The 18,176-nt window shown below is 47.7% G+C and overlaps 2 protein-coding genes and 1 long non-coding RNA gene across 5 annotated transcripts in view; 2 read left to right on the forward strand and 1 right to left on the reverse strand.

Moving 5' to 3' along the window:
• Positions 1–460: 460 nt before the first annotated feature.
• LOC310678113 lies at positions 461–1,395 on the reverse strand. The gene is made up of 3 exons (XR_014511617.1): positions 1,324–1,395; positions 1,124–1,188; positions 461–537 (listed from the first exon to the last, which is right to left on the reverse strand). It is a non-coding gene; the product is annotated as an uncharacterized lncRNA (long non-coding RNA).
• Positions 1,396–1,496: 101 nt separating this feature from the next.
• Positions 1,497–18,176, forward strand: part of LOC310676812 (B2 bradykinin receptor-like) — a 31,855-nt gene continuing 15,175 nt past the window's right edge. The window contains exon 1 of one of the 3 annotated variants that reach the window (XM_083438990.1): positions 1,497–1,620. Coding sequence is in view for 1 of the 3 variants with exons in the window: in XM_083438989.1 (XP_083295115.1) it covers positions 8,719–8,728 (10 nt within the window). In the remaining 2 variants the exon portion in view is untranslated. Of the gene's footprint in view, positions 1,625–8,583; positions 8,729–18,176 lie in introns of those variants that run through there. The other 2 variants (XM_083438991.1, XM_083438989.1) reach the window with 2 other exon arrangements.
• LOC310677140 (uncharacterized protein) lies at positions 2,596–4,912 on the forward strand. Its single transcript, XM_083439516.1, has 2 exons — positions 2,596–3,689; positions 4,591–4,912. The coding sequence occupies exons 1-2, from the start codon at positions 2,823–2,825 to the stop codon at positions 4,627–4,629; spliced, it is 906 nt and encodes a 301-aa protein (XP_083295642.1). The 5' UTR covers positions 2,596–2,822; the 3' UTR covers positions 4,630–4,912.

The raw sequence follows: 18,176 nt of genomic DNA on the forward strand, positions 1-18,176 counted from the left end.
GCTGTATGCCATAAAGGATTTTTATGTCAACATCACACAATAATGTTTAGTTTTTCAAACTGAAGCTCAATTTTGTGAGGATTTCTTTAAAAACAAAAAATAGGAAGTCCCCTCCTCCTATCTACTAAGAAGTAAGTCCCACTATTTCAGCGGGGCTTAGCTAGTCAAAATTAGTTGACCTTACATAAATATTGTTGAAATTAATGGAACAGGTCAGTCACAACTTAGGCTGAAGCAAAAGCGAACGGGAACAGTTCCCTCTCCTCAGGAAAGAACGCCTCCCTTTCAGAACTCCCTCCTTGCAGACTGACTTATTTATTTATTAGATCTGTATACCACCAATCTGCAAACCACCAGATAAAAGCACAAATAAATAGTAACAGAAACAACGAAACAATAACCCAGGGCAGAAAGCGTTCATACCTTCAGCATCTTTTGCCCTCACTCTCAATGAGCTTTGCCTCGTCATAAAGCCAAATCTGATGCCATAGCAACCTTATACTATTCACAGGATCCCAGACAGGCTGGGAATACTACCTGTAGAAGGAAGATACAGTTTTTTAAGCAAACAAACAAAACACAACAGTGCCAAAGCAAGTTCTGAGGGTTAGTGAACAGCATCTTAAAGTTAAGCAGTCAAGGGAGGGAACTGAGCACCTGACCAGGGCCAGCCCTGTCATGAGATGATGTGAGGCAGCTACTTCAAGGCAGCAAATGCTGCGGCTCAAGGAGCAGCAATGAGGTACTGAAGGATGGAGCCGTGTGTGCTGCACAGTCTGCCCCCAGTTTCCTAAACCAGCTGCTGTTCACAGCTCACTGCCCTATTGCCAAAACTGAAGTGAGAATTACCTGACTGTCCAATTGGCTTCTGTACTTTTACCGGGAGTGGCAGGGGGTATCTTGACCAAAATGCCTTAGGCTGGTCCATTCTCCTGGAAAGGTAAAAGGTAAAGGACCCCTGGACGGTTAAGTCTAGTCAAAGGCGACGATGGGGTGTGGCGCTCATCAGTCGTGCTGGCCACATGACCTGGAAAGCTGCCTGTGGACAAACTCCTAAAAATAATCCCTCCCTTTAACAGACACACACACATACCAATTGCAAACTTTATATTGTTCCACTGACCTGGGTATCACTGGTTTTCTATGGGCATGGTCTAAAAAGCGAAATTGGCCACCTTTATGTTTCTCCTGAGAAAAGAAAGAGAGATACATTTAAGTCTGTTTGGAAAACCACAGTGAAAAAGATGCTTGCATAAATAAAGATTTTTATTATTATCTTCTGCTTTAATTTTTTTTTTTTACAAAAATCACATCAGAGCATACTTACTCCAGCACAGTGAAGTGACCACACTGGGCTGCCAAATTAGTTTATCAACATCCTGGGAGTGATTTGGGTGTTATTTATTCCTGCTACGAAGTCAAATGCCGGTGACTTCATCATGCCAAAAGCAGCTGCGTTAAAAGGGGTGGGTGTGGAAGTGTGTAACAGTCTCAACGACAGAGGGAGGAGCTGCTTCAGTACTCTTTGGAAACCACAAGAAAACTCCTCAGAAACATTCACAAAGGCACTCCGCAGCCAGCCCCAGCGCTCCCAGAGCTACCCAAGTCTTTGCTAGAAAGGTATGTATTTCTGCTTCTCTCTCTGACTTCATAACTCTGTTAACGGTGGAATTTCCCCAAAAGTTTTCTTAGCTCCCGGTTGCAGTTACTAATGAACTTTTCTTTTTCTGTGTTACAAAAATTCTGCTTTATTTAGAAACATTGGAAGCTGTTTCATCCCAGGTTAGACCACGGGTCCATGATGTTTTCAGACAGGGAGCACTCTACATCTCTACCTGGAGATGGCAGGGATCAAACCGTAGACCTTGCGCATGCAAAGCAGATGCTGCACCACTGAGCTACAGCCTTTCCTCAGGGTGTCCCTTTGTTCCCAAAGGGCTTGTTATTTCTACTTACTGCACTGCAGTGACAGCTTTTATCGATGAATGCAATTACTTGTTGGGAGTCAACATGCACACAGACGCACACACGGTCCCTTTGCCTCTGACACAATGGTTGTGCGCACACAGCTGATTTTGATAGTATTAAAGTTAGGGTGCCAAGGCAGGACTTGACAGTGGGTTACATAAATGTCCGAGGCATGGGTCACTAAAGTTACAGTTCTAAACGCGATTGTAAAAGGCAGCGAGGCCCGCTGAACACAGGGGGACTTACTTCTGAGTAAGCATGCACAGGATTGCTCTGCGAGCTACTAATGGGTCATTGGCTGGTGATAGCAGCCAGTTTCAAGGAGTTGTGGACCCTTCATGTTTGGGATGATGCATGTAGCTGGATCAGGACCCATATGGGTTGTGTCTGCAGCATTGCCAGGTGTTATGTACTGAGTTGAATAGGATCCAAATTGCAGCAGTCTGATTGGTCCTAGAACAATAGGATTCAGAATGCAGCAGTCGGATTGGTCCTAGGACAATGCAGCAGTATGATTGGTTGGCAGGAACCAACCAATCATGCTCCAGATATAAGTGAATCCACAACCTGATTGGCTTACAGTAGAATTCCAGAATTAGCCAATCATGTGCAGCCTATTGTGTAAATAATGTATATAAAGCAGATACTTTGAGGGGACATTCATTCCTCCTCACCACTATGAGCTGAATAAAGAGCATGAAATCACTTTGCGACTCTGAGTATATTTCACTGGCGACGAAGGTGGGATCCCGCTGAGCTGACTGCCACACACAGCACCGCAGCACCGCCACCTGCCGCACCGCTGCCTCGCACCGTGTATCCAGGCTTCAGCTCCGGGACACAAGGAACTCAGAATGGCAACCGACAGCAGCTTCTCGCCGTTCAACCCAGCATCTGGAGACTGGGAAGCGTACGCCTCCCGTTTCACCTTCCTCCTAGAAGCCAAAGGGGTCACCGATGAAGAAGATGCCAAGAAGAGGGCGATATTCTTCAGCGTCTGCGGAGAGGAAACGTTTGAAATCGCCCGGGCTCTCCTTGCACCTGAAGACGTCGCTACTGTTCCATACAAAACAATAATGGAACAGCTGAAGGGGCACTTTTCGCCACAGCCCTCAGTGGTGGCTCGTCGAAATGCCTTCTACGCAAAGCGGCAAGCCCCCGGGGAAACCATAACTGAGTTTGTGACCTCTCTCCGCCAAGCCGCCCGGTTCTGCAACTTCTCAGAGCTGGAGAACATGCTTCGGGACCGCCTCGTCGGTGGCCTGGAGGATGAGAAGCTGCAACGACGCCTCTACGCTAAGAAGGACCTAACGTTCCAGGTCGCTCTGGAGGAGGCCCTGGCAACGGAAGCTGCCAAGAGGTCGACGCAAGAGGCACGGCCGAGACTGCCACCCCAACCGAGGGTCCACCACGAAGACCTCACCGACGACTCAGGATCTGACAGGGAGGAGGTGCACCGAGTACAGCAGCGCACTCAAGCAGCCCACATATCACAGCTGCCTCGACGAGGAGGGAACTGCGCAAGCTGCGGGGAAAGTCACGAGAGGAAGACCTGCCGTTTCCGCAACGCAGAGTGCAGGCAGTGCAGAAAATTGGGACACATCGCCCGGGTGTGTCGAGCTCGGTCCACCCGACGCCAGGCATCAGATGACCAATCCAAGAGCCCCAGGTCCCGGGGCCCAACGCACCAAGGCAACTCGACGGAGCTCACGGACTTCCAGGTATACCAGTTGCCCCACCCCAACGTAGAGAAAATTTATGTAGAGGTACAGATAGAGGGCGCCCCATGCCGCATGGAGCTTGACACGGGTTCAACTCTATCCATAATCTCGGCAAAGACCTTAAGGAAACTGTGTCCTACTGGGGGTCCCAAACTCAGGCCGGCCCCATTCACCCTCCGGGACTTCCAGAAACGTAAGGTCCCCACAATGGGGGTGGGGACCTTCAGGGTGCAATACCGAGGGCGGACGCGGCAACTGGACTTGCTTGTGGTCAAGGGCCCCTACATTAGCTTACTGGGATTGGCATGGTTTGGACCACTGGGGCTAGCCATCACCGGGGTGAACCACACTACCTTACAAGTGGACGTGGATGCCATATGCAAGGAATTTCCAGGAGTTTTCGATGGGAAATTGGGACAGTATACGGGCCCCCCCATTGCGCTACAGCTTGACCCCGCAGTACGACCGGTCAGGCTCAAGGCCCGCCGGGTCCCGTTCGCCCTGAAACCCCGTATAGATGAGGAATTGGACCGGCTCGTGGAGCAAGGAGTGCTGGAGCCGGTGCCTAATGCCCCCTGGGAAACCCCAATCGTCACACCCGTCAAGCCCAATGGTTCGGTCCGCATCTGCGCAGACTACAAATGTACCATAAACAAGGCCCTCACGGCCCATGCATACCCAGTGCCAGTGGTCAGCCATGTCCTTGCCACCCTGGCTGGGTCGAAAATTTTTGGCAAGCTGGACTTGGCCCAAGCATATCAACAGCTGCCAGTAGATGAGGCCACAGCAGAGGCACAGACGATTGTGACGCACAGAGGAGCCTTCAGGGTAAAGCGGCTGCAATTCGGTGTCAGTGTGGCACCAGGCATATTCCAGAATCTAATGGACTCGCTCCTTAAAGGGATTCCTGGCGTCACCCCCTTCTTCGATGATGTGTTGATTGCCGGGCCCACACCAGAGGAGTTTGAGGACCGCCTCCGCACCGTTCTGCACCGTTTCCAGACGGCGGGTCTCAAGGTGAAGCGGGAAAAATGCCTACTAGGAGTGCCTCAGGTGGACTTTCTGGGATTTATGGTGGACGCAGAAGGGGTCCACCCGACTGGGGACAAGGTACGGGCTATTTGTGATGCCCCAGCGCCCAAGAGCAAGACTGAACTTCAGGCCTTCTTGGGACTATTGAACTTTTACCATTCCTTCCTTCCCCACAAGGCGGCGGTAGCGGAGCCCCTACACAGACTTTTGGACAAGCGGGCCCCTTGGGTGTGGGGCCAGCGCCAGGAGGCTGCATTCCAGGCAGTCAAGGACTTGCTTGTCTCAAACTCAGTCTTGGCACACTTCGACGAGAGGCTGCCGGTGGTGCTAGCATGCGACGCCTCACCCTATGGCATTGGCGCTGTCCTGGGACACCAACTCCCGGATGGAAGAGAGGTACCGGTAGCATACTTTTCCCAGACACTCAACGCAACGGAGCGGAACTACTCACAAATAGACAAGGAGGGGCTGGCAATTGTGAAGGGAGTAAAAAAATTCCATGATTTCTTGTATGGGCGGCCCTTCACCGTGGTGACTGACCACAAGCCGTTGCTTGGCTTGTTTGCCCCCGAAAAGCAGACCCCCCAAGTGCTGTCTCCTCGCGTCCTCAGGTGGTCAATTTTCCTTGCCAGCTACCAGTATGCACTGATTCACCGCCCTGGGAAGGCGATGGGCCATGCGGACGCCCTCAGCAGGCTACCACTACCGGAAACAGGCCCCGACCCAGCACCCGCACAAGAGGTTATGAGCCTGGAGCTGCTTCCCGACCGCCCCATCCAGGCACAAGAAGTTGCACACCATTCCAAGAAAGACAGGGTCATCTCCCGGGTCCTGGACTGGGTGTGGAGGGGATGGCCCAGCAGCAGCCCCGGGCCAGAATTCGCTGGCTACACAACCCGCAAACATGAACTGTCAGCCCACAAGGGGTGCCTGTTATGGGGAAGCAGGGTCGTGGTTCCCCAGCCCCTCCGCAAAAGGGTCCTCACAGCCCTACACGAGACACACCCAGGGGTAGTAAGAATGAAGGCCCTGGCCAGGAGTTATGTGTGGTGGCCGGGGATCGACGGAGAGATAGAGGCCTGGGTCAAACACTGCCAGGCCTGCCAAGAATCCCGCCCAGATCCCCCAAGGGCCCCAGTACAGTCCTGGGAGTCCGCCCGAGCACCATGGTCACGCCTGCATGTGGACTTCGCCGGCCCCTTTCAGGGGAAAACATTCTTCATAGTGGTGGACTCCTACACCAAATGGCTGGAAGTCGCACTGGTACCGTCCACTTCTACATCCGCAGCCATCCGTGTACTACGCAAGCTGTTTGCAACCCATGGGCTCCCTGACACTCTCGTCTCAGACAACGGGACTGCATTTACGTCAGAAGAATTCCAAACCTTCACAGCGCAGAACGCCATCCGCCACATCCGTTCGGCGCCATTCCACCCTGCCACCAATGGCCAAGCAGAACGCATGGTGCGGACCACCAAGGACACCCTTCGCCGCATGACGCAAGGGGACTGGGAGTACCGCCTTGCCACATTCCTCCTAGCACAGCACAGCACCCCCAGCTCAACGACTGGCCGGAGCCCCGCTGAACTACTAATGGGTCGGCGCCTTGCAATCAGATTGGACCGCCTTCACCCCGATAGAGCTCAGGATGAGGTAGTGGTGGGGGAAGGCAGGAACCCCCGGACCTTCAAGGCCCAGGACCCAGTGTACGCAAAGAATTTTGGGGCAGGCCCAGCATGGGTTCCCGCCACAGTCACCAGGGTCACTGGCCCCGTGTCATACGAGGTGCTAACGGATGGGGGGCAATGCTGGCGCCGCCACTGCGACCAGATACGGCGACGATTCCCGGGAGAAAACCAGGAGGAGGAAAGGTCAGAGGAGTCCCAAGGGAACAGAGGGGCAGGGAGGCCCATAGAGCAGGAGGGGCCAGCAGGAGAGGCAGAATCAGTAAATACAGAGAGAACCCGCGAGGCCGAAAGGACACCGGAACCAGAACCACGACTGAGCGAGCCGGTTGCGCCAGACCAAACAGGCCCATCACAGCCAGCATCCTTGGAACACGAGCCAGAACCTGAACCCCGGACCAGGGAACACCACAGGCCGCAACGCACACGTAGGCCGCCAGCGTACCTCGAGGACTATGAATGCGACCTCCCGGGCAGGACTGGAACTTAGAGGGGAGGGGTGTTATGTACTGAGTTGAATAGGATCCAAATTGCAGCAGTCTGATTGGTCCTAGAACAATAGGATTCAGAATGCAGCAGTCGGATTGGTCCTAGGACAATGCAGCAGTATGATTGGTTGGCAGGAACCAACCAATCATGCTCCAGATATAAGTGAATCCACAACCTGATTGGCTTACAGTAGAATTCCAGAATTAGCCAATCATGTGCAGCCTATTGTGTAAATAATGTATATAAAGCAGATACTTTGAGGGGACATTCATTCCTCCTCACCACTATGAGCTGAATAAAGAGCATGAAATCACTTTGCGACTCTGAGTATATTTCACCAGGACCATTTCCTTTTGTTGTGCTTTTGTTTTTTGTTTTTTCAAATGAGAGAGACAAGAGGAGGAAAACAGAGAGATAAAAGTGTAAAAATAATTGAAATGGCTCCCAAGTTGCAGGCTGCAAAGATGGATCCTAGCTTTGAAAAGGCTGCAGGAGACAGTTATGGTTATGAAAAGAAACAACAGTTATCTGGTTCCTAGTGCAATTGCCTTGTTGTAGGACATGGGGAATAGACAGGAGCAGAAATACCCTAGCATGCGTACTTGGGAGTAAGTCTCATTGACCTCACGGGAACTTAGCTCTGAATAAAAATGCAAAAGAAGATGTTATGAAACAAAGTGACAACTAGGTAGAGAACTTTATTTCTCTGTATAGGCATATATAAATGTCTCTGGGTTGGTGGACTAATATGTTTTATTAATATATTTGCAAGTTGGCAATAGCACTAGTTCATGCGTCTGAGCAGGTGAGCAACTAAATTTCATGAATATATTTGCAAGTTTGTAGTAGTAGCAGCAGTACTACTAGTAGTAGAAGTGTTTGGGCAGGTGGGCTAATAAATTTTATGGAGTTTGCAGTTGTAGTAGTATTAACGGCAGGGGCAGTAGCAATAGCACTGGAACTCCAGACCATCACTTCATTTGCCTGCAGCATACGTGTTTCGTGTAGGGCAGCTGTGTGACAAATTACAGTGGTGCTTGCTCCCCAATGCAATCTACAGAAACTAGTCCTACCTGGTCTCAGGACATTAGGTGTCTTGTGAGCTTTCCCCAAGTCCCATTCCTTAACTCATAATTCCCCTTCCCTGAATTGCACTCATCTTGCTTTATTGGTCGAGGGAGCCGGCGTACAGCTTCCAGGTCATGTGGCCAGCATGACTAAGCCGCTTCTGGAGAACCAAAGCAGTGCACGGAAATGCCGTTTACCTTCCTGCAGGAGCGGTACCTATTTATCTACTTGCACTTTGATGTGCTTTTGAACTGCTAGGTTCGCAGGAGCAGGGACTGAGCAACAGGAGCTCACCCTGTCACGGGGATTTGAACTGCCAACCTTCTGATCGGCAAGTCCTAGGCTCTGTGGTTTAGCCTACGGCGCCACCCGGGTCCCATGCAAAGTAGCATTTACTTAATAGATGAAGAACCTGTGGCCCTCCAGATGTTGTTGAACTCCAGCTCCCACCAGCATGGTCAATGGTCAGGATGGTAGGCATTGTAGTCCAACAGAGGGCCACAGGTTCTCTACTCCAATTTTTAATTGTTAGAAGGAAAAACAAAATCAAACAAACAAAAATCCCACACTGATATAAAGAAATGGAAAGAGGGGGACACAGGACCCATGAGACAAGATGAAGCAACCACCTCAGGCAACAGGGTCCACTGTGGGCAGCAGATCCCGATGTCAATCTCTTCTCTGTTCCTGATGTAGATCTTCCCTAAACCCCATGTTCTTTGGTGGGGAGGCATCATTTTGGAGGTCCGTCTGAAATGTTTGGAGGTACTGAAATGTCTTTGGCTGGCCTGATGGGGGTGGGCATAAATACCCCATTAAATCTCTAATGCATGTTCAGCTGCAAAGAACCTATTAAGCTGCAAATAACCTTTTATGTAAGGGGGGAAACTCCTACGTAAAAGCTTCTCTTTCCTGAGGGAATCTGCAGGAAGAAATAGATAGGGTTTGTTTTCCTGGCAGCTTTGTCTGCTATAGGGAGTATGGGAGATGTGCTCAAGCTTGATTACGAAAAGGATCATAGAACAGCAGAGTTAGTCCAACACCCTGAAAAGCAACAATCACAGCTAAAGAATTCCCTGTTTAAAATCCAACCTCTGCTTAAAAACCTCCAGTGGTGGAGGGTTCACCACCTTCCAAGGTGGTCCATTCTACTGGTCCCAACTGGGAGATTCTGGAATCAGACAGTTGATGAGAAGGACAGTTTCAATTGACCTCAACTCTCACTGGAATATAAGAGGCAGCCTTATACCAGACCAGAACATTGGTACACCTAACTCAACACTGTCTGCATTGATTGGCTGTTGTTCTCCAGGGCTTCAGAAGGGACTTTCATTGTCCTAGTTGAAGATGCCAGGGCAGTGAAGTTAGAAGATTAGGTGGTATCCATCTAAGTCATTCCATCAATGCAAGCATTTCAACTTGCACAACAGAGCAACATTTGTTCTGCGAGTTCCTCCAACTTTCGACAGCAGAAGGCAGGGAGCCGAGTGGGGGAAGTTCCATTGTGGGAAGTGGAAACTCTTCCATTGATTGAATGAGTTAGCTGGATACTGCTCTGTGTCTGCAAAACATGTGAGATATGGTCCATGCCACTGAGATATGGTCCTTACATTTAGTTATCTCTTCCCAAAGGTTTTATTTTTTTAAGCTGCAAAAACCCACTTTTATTCAAATTTCCAAAAGGTATGTTTTAAACACAAAGGTAATTTTTAAACCACATGGAAACTGTGGACAGGGGGTAGGAGGAAAATTGTTTCACTTCACACTTAAAAGCAAAGCTACTTAATTTGCGCTTTCCAAACCAATAAATAAATTGAAACACAGCCGTCTTTCGAAATTTCCACATCGGTAAATTTTGCAGTGCAGGTCTCCAGCCAAGTAGTGTGTATAAAAATGCATATACTAAAATAAAATGTGCATAAAAATAGTAGGGAAATAAAATGTGCATAAAAATAGTAGGAAAATATTAATATACAAAAGTACATTATATTAGGGGAAATTTCTTTGCAAAAATGTATATAGGGCAAAATTTAATTTTAAAATTTATATCTTGTGAGAAACTTTCATTGAAATGTCAATGAAGAGAGAAAGAGAGAGGATAAAGGGTGGTATATAAATTGAATAAATTGTGTGTGTTCAGTTCTCCTCATTTCTACATCAGTATGTAATATATATCACAAACGGATGTAAAAATGTGGAGCACTGAAGGGTGGAAAAATGAGAAACTGAGAGCAACTGAAATTGACAGATTTGCCCAGTCCTAATGGTGGATGTGTTCTGATTTTGTTAGTTCCCAAAGACTGCTGAGGTACCTGCCATTAGGCCTTGCTTCCACTTCCTGTAGGTGGGCTCACTTGGGCTGTGTTCTTCTTATTTCAGTCCCATTTGTATACTACCCATACAAATGTATCCCAGAGCAGTTCACAATGAGAATTTACAAGTACTACCAGTGGCGTAGCGTGGGGGGTGCAGGGGGGGCCGGCCGCACCGGGCACAACATCTGGGGGTTAGGGTTAGGGGGCGCAAATCCACAGGTTAGGGGGCACAAATCCACGGGTTAGGGGGTGCAAATTACTTGCGTTGCCCCGGGTGCTGACAACCCAGGCTACGCCACTGAGTACTACAATGCAATTAAACTACTGCATAAAGCAGGGATCAGCAGACTTTTTCAGCAGGGGGCTGGTCCACTGTCCTTCAGACCTTGTGGGGGGCCGGACTATATTTTGGGGGGCAAAATAAAATGAATGAATTCCTATGCCCCACAAATAACCCAGAGATGCATTTTAAATAAAAGCACACATTCTACTCATGTAAAAACACCAGGCAGGCCCCACAAATAACCCTCATGTAAAAACACGCTGATTCCCAGACTGTCCGTGGACTGGATTTAGAAGGCGATTGGGCCGGATCTGCCCCCCGGGCTTTAGTTTGCCTACCCATAGCATAAAGCACAGTTAAAATTAAAGCACTTTCCAAAGTCATCACAAGCCTCAGACCACAGAATGCGCAACTGGGTTACTGCCCATTAAATATAATGTCCTTTCCCCTCCGATCTTAAATGCCTGCAGCAGGAACACTTGACGCAATCAGCAAAAACATGTTTCATAAACACAGGAGGCAAAAAGTGCTGTTTGGAAACCTTGGGTTGTGCCCTGGAAGCCTCTTCTGCTAATTCCAGATGTGAAGATGTGATGTTAAGGAAGAGCACTTCCTATGTTCTCAAGTGTGGAAACGCCAGCAGGCCTAAGAGCATTCAGTGAAATTAGTGCCAACAAGTCCACTTTAACATCCTAGCAATGCAAGATACAGTGGTACCTTGGGTTAAGAACTTAATTCCTTCTGGAGGTCCATTCTTAACCTGAAACTGAGGTCCGTTCTTAACCTGAAGCACCACTTTAGATAATGGGGCCTCCCGCTGCCGCCGTGCCGCCACAGCACAATTTCTGTTCTCATCCTGAAGCAAAATTCTTAATCTGAGGTACTATTTCTGGGTTAGCAGAGTCTGTAACCTGAAGCATCTGTAACCTGAGGTACCACTGTATTGAGACAGGTGGCAGGGATTACGCAAACTCAAGGACATTGTCTCCAGCAAAAGTAGCTCATTCACTTCAGCTGGCTGATCAATGAGCAGGCTGAGTGCTGCTGAGCTGACTTAGCTCCTTGCTGAGATTAATGATATTGGGGTGAGTGATCTTACAATAATGAGAACTTTTACCAGTTGTTTCACTCTGTAAAATAATAATAAAAAATTGGATTTTCTGAACCTGGGGGTCAGGGGGAACCCAGAAGTTGAGCAGGGAAAACATGGGAGCAGAATGTTTTGTAATAATAATAATAATAATAATAATAATAATAATAATAATAATAATAATAAATTTATTTACACTCCGCCCCCGGCCAGAGCCGGGCTCAGGGTGGCTAACACCAATAAAATCACAGTAAAAAACATGATAGGGGTGAAAGAAAAAGAAGGAAAAAACCAATTTAAAATACAGGTTAAAATGCAATTTAAAATGCAGCCTCATTTTAATAGTAGCCCATAAATCAAGACCATAAGGGGAGGGAAACATAAGGGTCAGACTGAGTCCAAACCAAAGGCCAAGCAGAACAACTCTGTCTTGCAGGCCCTGCGGAAAGATGTCAAGTCCCACAGGGCCCTAGTCTCTTGTGACAGAGCGTTCCTCTAAGTCGGCGCCAGAACTGAAAAGGCCCTGGCCTCGTTGAGACCAATCTAACCACCTTGTGACCTTGCAATTGCCTCATGAAAAGTATGTGAATCTAGCATGGTTCTCTCCTCCCCCCCAGCCGCTGGCCCCACCGCCGCTCCCCCAAATGGCCAGTTTGGAAGCAGTCAAGTCTCTACAGCATCCAAGAAGCCTCTGCAAAGAAACTTGTTGATGAGACATCTCCATTTCTTTCTCCTCCATGCCAGACAAATGATGTCATGGTGACTTATAGCACTTTCAATCAAATGTTTGCATTCTGGAAGTGAATGCAAATATAATCAATTATGCTTACAAGTGAGCCAGTCTTTCACCCGTCCTAGGTAGCATTCACCAGTGAAAAAAGAAAATCTGCTTTACCTCGCTCTTGTGCCCTTAACAGCAGCTTGACATGCAGAAATCAGCACAGGAAGCTTTTAAATGCATGGACATAAACATTCTCACTTGGCAATACAGTGGTACCTCGGGTTACATGCGCTTCAGGTTACAGACTCCGCTAACCCAGCAATAGTACCTCGGGTTAAGAACTTTGCTTCAGGATGAGAACAGAAATCGCGCAGCGGCAGCAGGAGGCCCCATTAGCTAAAGTGGTGCTTCAGGTTAAGAACAGTTTCAGGTTAAGAACGGACCTCCATAATTAAGTACGTAACCCGAGGTACCACTGTATGTGCACATCAAGGAGCTATTAAAGACACGGGAACAATACAAAAAATGGTCAACACCACCCCTTGGCAGATGTGTCCAAATACTTTCCCTAGATCCCAACTTTAGGCTCTTTGGGGAGTGTGGACTGCTAATGGGAGGCAATGTAACATTATCTGAGTTATAGAACCCAAACCGTTGTCTTGGCTCTTTAGCAGAGAACATAGGGAGTCTTGCTCAGAAAGTTTGTTTTGGAGTTGAGGTGCTTCCAGGGCTGAAGCCTCTGAGCCATAACCAGGCTTCACACCTGTGCAAACCAATGAACGTAACTTTCTGCTTGAGATTACTAATGGGAGCAGAATACAATAGAGACCCTCTGGTTAATGCTAGCCAGTGGAAGATGTCAAAGGACAGACAACATTCTTTCTCTTAGAGACTCTAACAGGCTGGCGTGTGTGACTTTAGGCAGGAAACAAGAGGCAGATGTTTGTTCTGCTTTTTGCCACAAGCTGAATCTCTCTGGCAGAAGAATGCAAGTTGTAACTGGAAAATTCTGCTTTGTCTACCTGACCACTCCATTCTCCACCTCCTGAAGGAGAGTGTTCTATCTCTGGCTTTTAATTTCATGTGATGACTTATCAAGTAGCACCTATTTGGGGAGGGGCAGCCTGCCGCACTGGGGAAAATGCTCACAAAACTGCACTGAGAAGGGGCACGCTCCCTGCCAATTTCAGGCAATAAAGTGGCGTAGGTCATATCCTGCAAAAGAGAAAATGACGAGTTCCCTTTAACCTTGGCATAGCTCATTCCCCCTATGAAGCTGGTGATTAACAGTTTAGCTTGTGATGAGAAGCCTAATATGTGAAGCACCATCCTGAAGTTGCTTCACTCAGTTCTGGCAACTCTCAGGTGGGCACCATTGCCATTCTAGGAGAATGAGGGAGGTGTTCATGGTGAGTTCCGGCACCTCTTTTTCTAGAAAAATAGCACTGGTTCTAAGTATTAAAAAACAAAGCCTCAAGTTGCTTTTTTCCATTCTTTTTTTACTCAGCTCACTCTTGAAAAAGCATGTTTTTAAAACCTTCAGAACGTGTCTTTTTATCATGGACTGCTTCTAAAGCATATTTTATGGTACAAAGTGCTTTACAGGAATGATGCTTTGTATTTCCTCCCAATGCAATCGGAGAAGGGGTTTTCTTCAAGAGGAAAGAGGTAAATCTCACTCCTCAACTGCTATGGTCTTGATAATTATCTGCCCCCCCCCCTGTTGATTTAAAAAATCTGCAGGGTAGCTATAGTAGGCCCTGACATTTGAGAAAAATTGAGACTTAAGAAGGATGGCAGTGGCCTCTCTTTGTGTTACATGCAATCAGGACACATATCTATCTATCTATGAAACTTGGAGCTCATTCCATTTTCCAACTCTCCTGCCACTCCCCACCCCCACATTAAATCCCTAGAACTTTCCCTTCCCACCCAACTAAGTTCACTTTTCAGCTTGCCAGCCTGATTTATTCATGCAAACCCAGGATTGTGATGTGGCACTACAAAGCCTCCAATGGGGCATGCATGATGACAGCCTTACATTTTTATGTATATAGGAAGATATATACACACACAAACTCATTCATTCATTTATTCTCATTTGTATTAGGGCAGGGGTCAAATCCAGCCTATCAAGTGAAGCCACTAAGTTACCGTATTTTTCCGTGCACAAGACTAGGTTTTTTCCCCTAAAAAACAATGTCAAAAATTAGGGGGCATCTTATACTCTGTGCCATATCCCCCCATTTTCTTAAATCTGAGACCCCCAAAATAGGGGGCGTCTTATACAAGGGGGTGTCTTGTAGATGGAAAAATATGGTATATGGCTTCACTAGGCGATGAAACAAATATACGGAGGGCAAGGTGATAAGGATGACTATGTACTTCCTGAAGTATCAGAGGCAGCCTGCTGGGGAACAACAGCAGAAGAGGGCTGTTGTCTTCCCATCATCTTTGTGGGCTTCCCAGAAGCATCTAGTTGGCCACTGCAGGAAAGAGGATGCTGGGCAGGCCTTTGGTCTAATCCAACAGGGCTCTCCTTATTTCCTTATCCTTGGTATCTGCAAAGGGTGAGTGAACTGCCTCTGCCTTTGGACACTCCCCGCTCTTCCAGACATTAGAAATATATTAAATTGGATGACGTGAAGGGAAGCAAAATGGCAGGCAGACAAGTCCTACAAGTCACAGGGGAAATTGCCCTCTTTGATAAAGATCTCCGTCGCAGACAGACATTTTTCTGGCATGCTGTCAGAAAGGTACGTTATGTGGTCATTTGGATGGCCACATAATTGTATTGTACAAGAAACCCACTGCCTACAGTATTCAATTTATCTTTTGAGCTAGTTGCATGGCAGCTTCATCAGACGATGCCAGTGGCATCTCTGCAGTTTACTGCTTCTTTCCTGACGCAGGCAAAAACTATTCTGCTTGTTAAAAAGAGATCAGGAATTATTTTCATCAGATGAAGCTGACGTTGCTTTCCATTAGGATCAAGACTGTTTTATTCTTTTAAAAAAAAACAACCCCAGAAAAGACCCAGAAACATAAACAACCTAGTTTGAAGCATAGGCTCCTTTATTTTTCTTAGAGGTTTCTGAAATCCTTGCTGCAAAATAGTGAATGGTGTTGCATTCTGACCTACAGGCCTTCAATAACCTGATTGTAGGATTGCCTTTATACTGAATAAATCCAGTGGTACATGTAGTCCAATATTGTCTACATCAGGACTGCGGAGCTTCAGCAAGCATGGCCAGGGATGATGGCAGGTGTTGTCCCACAACACCTGGAAAGCATTGTGCTAAGAAAGGGCAGCTTGGGAGGACTATGAATCTCGTCAACCCTTAAGATTATCTAAACCAGGCAAAGGCAAACTCAGTCCTCCAGATGTTTTGGGACTACAATTTCCATCATCCCTGACCACTGGTACTCTTAGCTAGGGATCATGGGAGTTGTAGTATCAAAACATCTGGAGGGCCGAGTTTGCCTATGCCTGATCCAAACCATGATTCAACATCATGAGAACCAGCCTAGTCTTGCTCCAAGCTCATATGTTTTCCCCTACCCTCTCCCCTGACATGGACATGAAGCCAAGTTTGGATGCTTTTGTTTCTCTTTTAGATCAACTGCAGCTTGTTGTGTTGTCCAAACATGGACAATGTGGTTAAACCTTAACTACAACGCATCTTCAAACCACTGTTAAACTCACCAAATATGAAAAAGCACAGGCATTTATATATTTGCAAGCATAGGAAAGCCTTGTCCATATATAGTTATACTTCCTTCTGCTAGCTTCTACTTTCTTTTTTAAACATTTTTATTTGGTTTTACAAATATAATTTTATAACAATCCATATACATATCCATATATGGAGATTCTCTGAATCTCGAGACTTCCCCCATCCTTTCATGGGTCCTATTGCCAACATTTGAAACTGCATATTATTCCTTAATCTATATTTTATATCAATCCATTGTCAGGAGCTTGTCCTACACTCGAGTAGGACCCTGGCAGAGACACATGCCTGACTGGCATGTTCTCTCCCTCCTGGTCAATCGTTCAAGAGTTTCAAAAGCTACCGTACTTTTCGCACCATAACACTCAGTCCCCCCCCCCCCAAAGGTAAAGGGAAATGTGTCTGCGCATTATGGAGCGAATGCAGGCAGGAGGAGCCGCTCTTGCTGGCTGTTCGGCAGCCTCTCTTCCTCCGCTTGGCTCGCTGAGAAGCCGGCAACAGCTGAGTGTCGGGAGACAGCCTCTCTTCCTCCTGTCTGCCTGCTCTATGGCTTTTTGGCCAGGTGGGAGAAGGGAGGCAGCTCGGAAGCCGGCAAGAGCTGCACGCAGCGTGTAAAAGCCAGGGTGGGGAAAGGGAGACAGCCTCTCTTTCTCAGTGTCTGCCTGCTCTATGGCTCTCCCTTACACAAATGTAAGCGGCTCTTACTCTGCTTTCTTTACAATGAGCCGGAAGGAGGGACAAAGAGGGCATCCCCTTCCGTCCCTCCCCCAGCACCTCACCGGTAAATTCAAACAAAGCGGCTTACAAGGCTCGTGTCCCTGAGTCTCCTCCTCCTCTTTTTGCTCCAGTTCGAGGCAAGGGAGCTGCACAAATGTGAGTTCCCCCTCTCTCTTCCTTCCCTCCCTCCCTCCCTCCCTCTTCCAACTTCAAAAAATATTGGGGGGACAGCCAGGTAAGCCCCACTCACATACCACAATGGGGGGTGGGGGATGACTCCCTCAAATATTTAATGGGGGGGGTGAAGGGACCTAGGCCCATAGGAGTTGGCTGCTTTGCCTAGGACAAATGTGAGCTCTCCATCTCTCTTCCCTCCCTCCCTCCCTCCTTCCCTCTTCCAACTTCAATAAAATATGGGGGGGGCAGGTACAGGTAAGCCCCATCTCACAGACTGCAATGATCTCAAGACAAAGTGCATGCACACTGGTACCTTATATGAATGGCAATGCCCATCAGCATGGGAGGAGGATGACTCCCTCAAATATTTAATGGGGGGGGGTGAAGGCAACTAGGTCTATAGGAGTTGGCTGCTTTGCCTAGTGTGAGCTCCCCCCCTCCTCTTCCTTCATCACTGTATTGGAGATACCATACATTACTGACAGTTCCTTCATTCACGTGGTTACAAAGCACGGATCCACATGGATCCTCAGGATTTTTGCACTGGGTCACCCCAAATTCACCATCAGATCACATAGCATGTCCATGGCTACAGCTTGCACCAAAAATATCATGCACCCACTGTTGCCTGGGGCCGCAGTGGTGCAAAAACGTGGTTACAAAGCACGGATCCACATAGATCCTCAGGATTTTTGCATTGGGCTACCCCAAACTCACCGTCAGATTACATGTCTGTGGCCACAGCATGAACCACAAAAATCATACATCCACTGTTTCGTTTAGAATACTTTTTTTCTTGTTTTCCTCCTCTAAAAACTATGTGCGTGCTATGGTTGGGAGCGTGTTATAGAGCGAAAAATATGGTATCTTCAGCCCGAACATCACAGTGACCAATGCCAACAGACATCGGCACACTTAGGGATCCGCAGAGTCTTCACAGCTTGCGTGACAGACCTCAGCAACTCAGCATTTTGACTAATCTACTTTATTTACATATAAATACACACGGAGCACTGCAACATGGCTCCCGCTCTCTCTAGCATCAGACAGCAAAGAGAAAAAGAATAAAGGACAATAGTCCCACTTCACGGAACACAGTAACACAAACATCCTCTCTCCGTCACTTCCCACTTTGTGGAGTCAAAATATACGCCGTCATGTGATAGACAAAAATCC

This window comes from Podarcis tiliguerta, assembly GCF_965153285.1.
Source record: "Podarcis tiliguerta genome assembly, chromosome: 1".
NCBI lineage: Eukaryota > Metazoa > Chordata > Lepidosauria > Squamata > Lacertidae > Podarcis > Podarcis tiliguerta.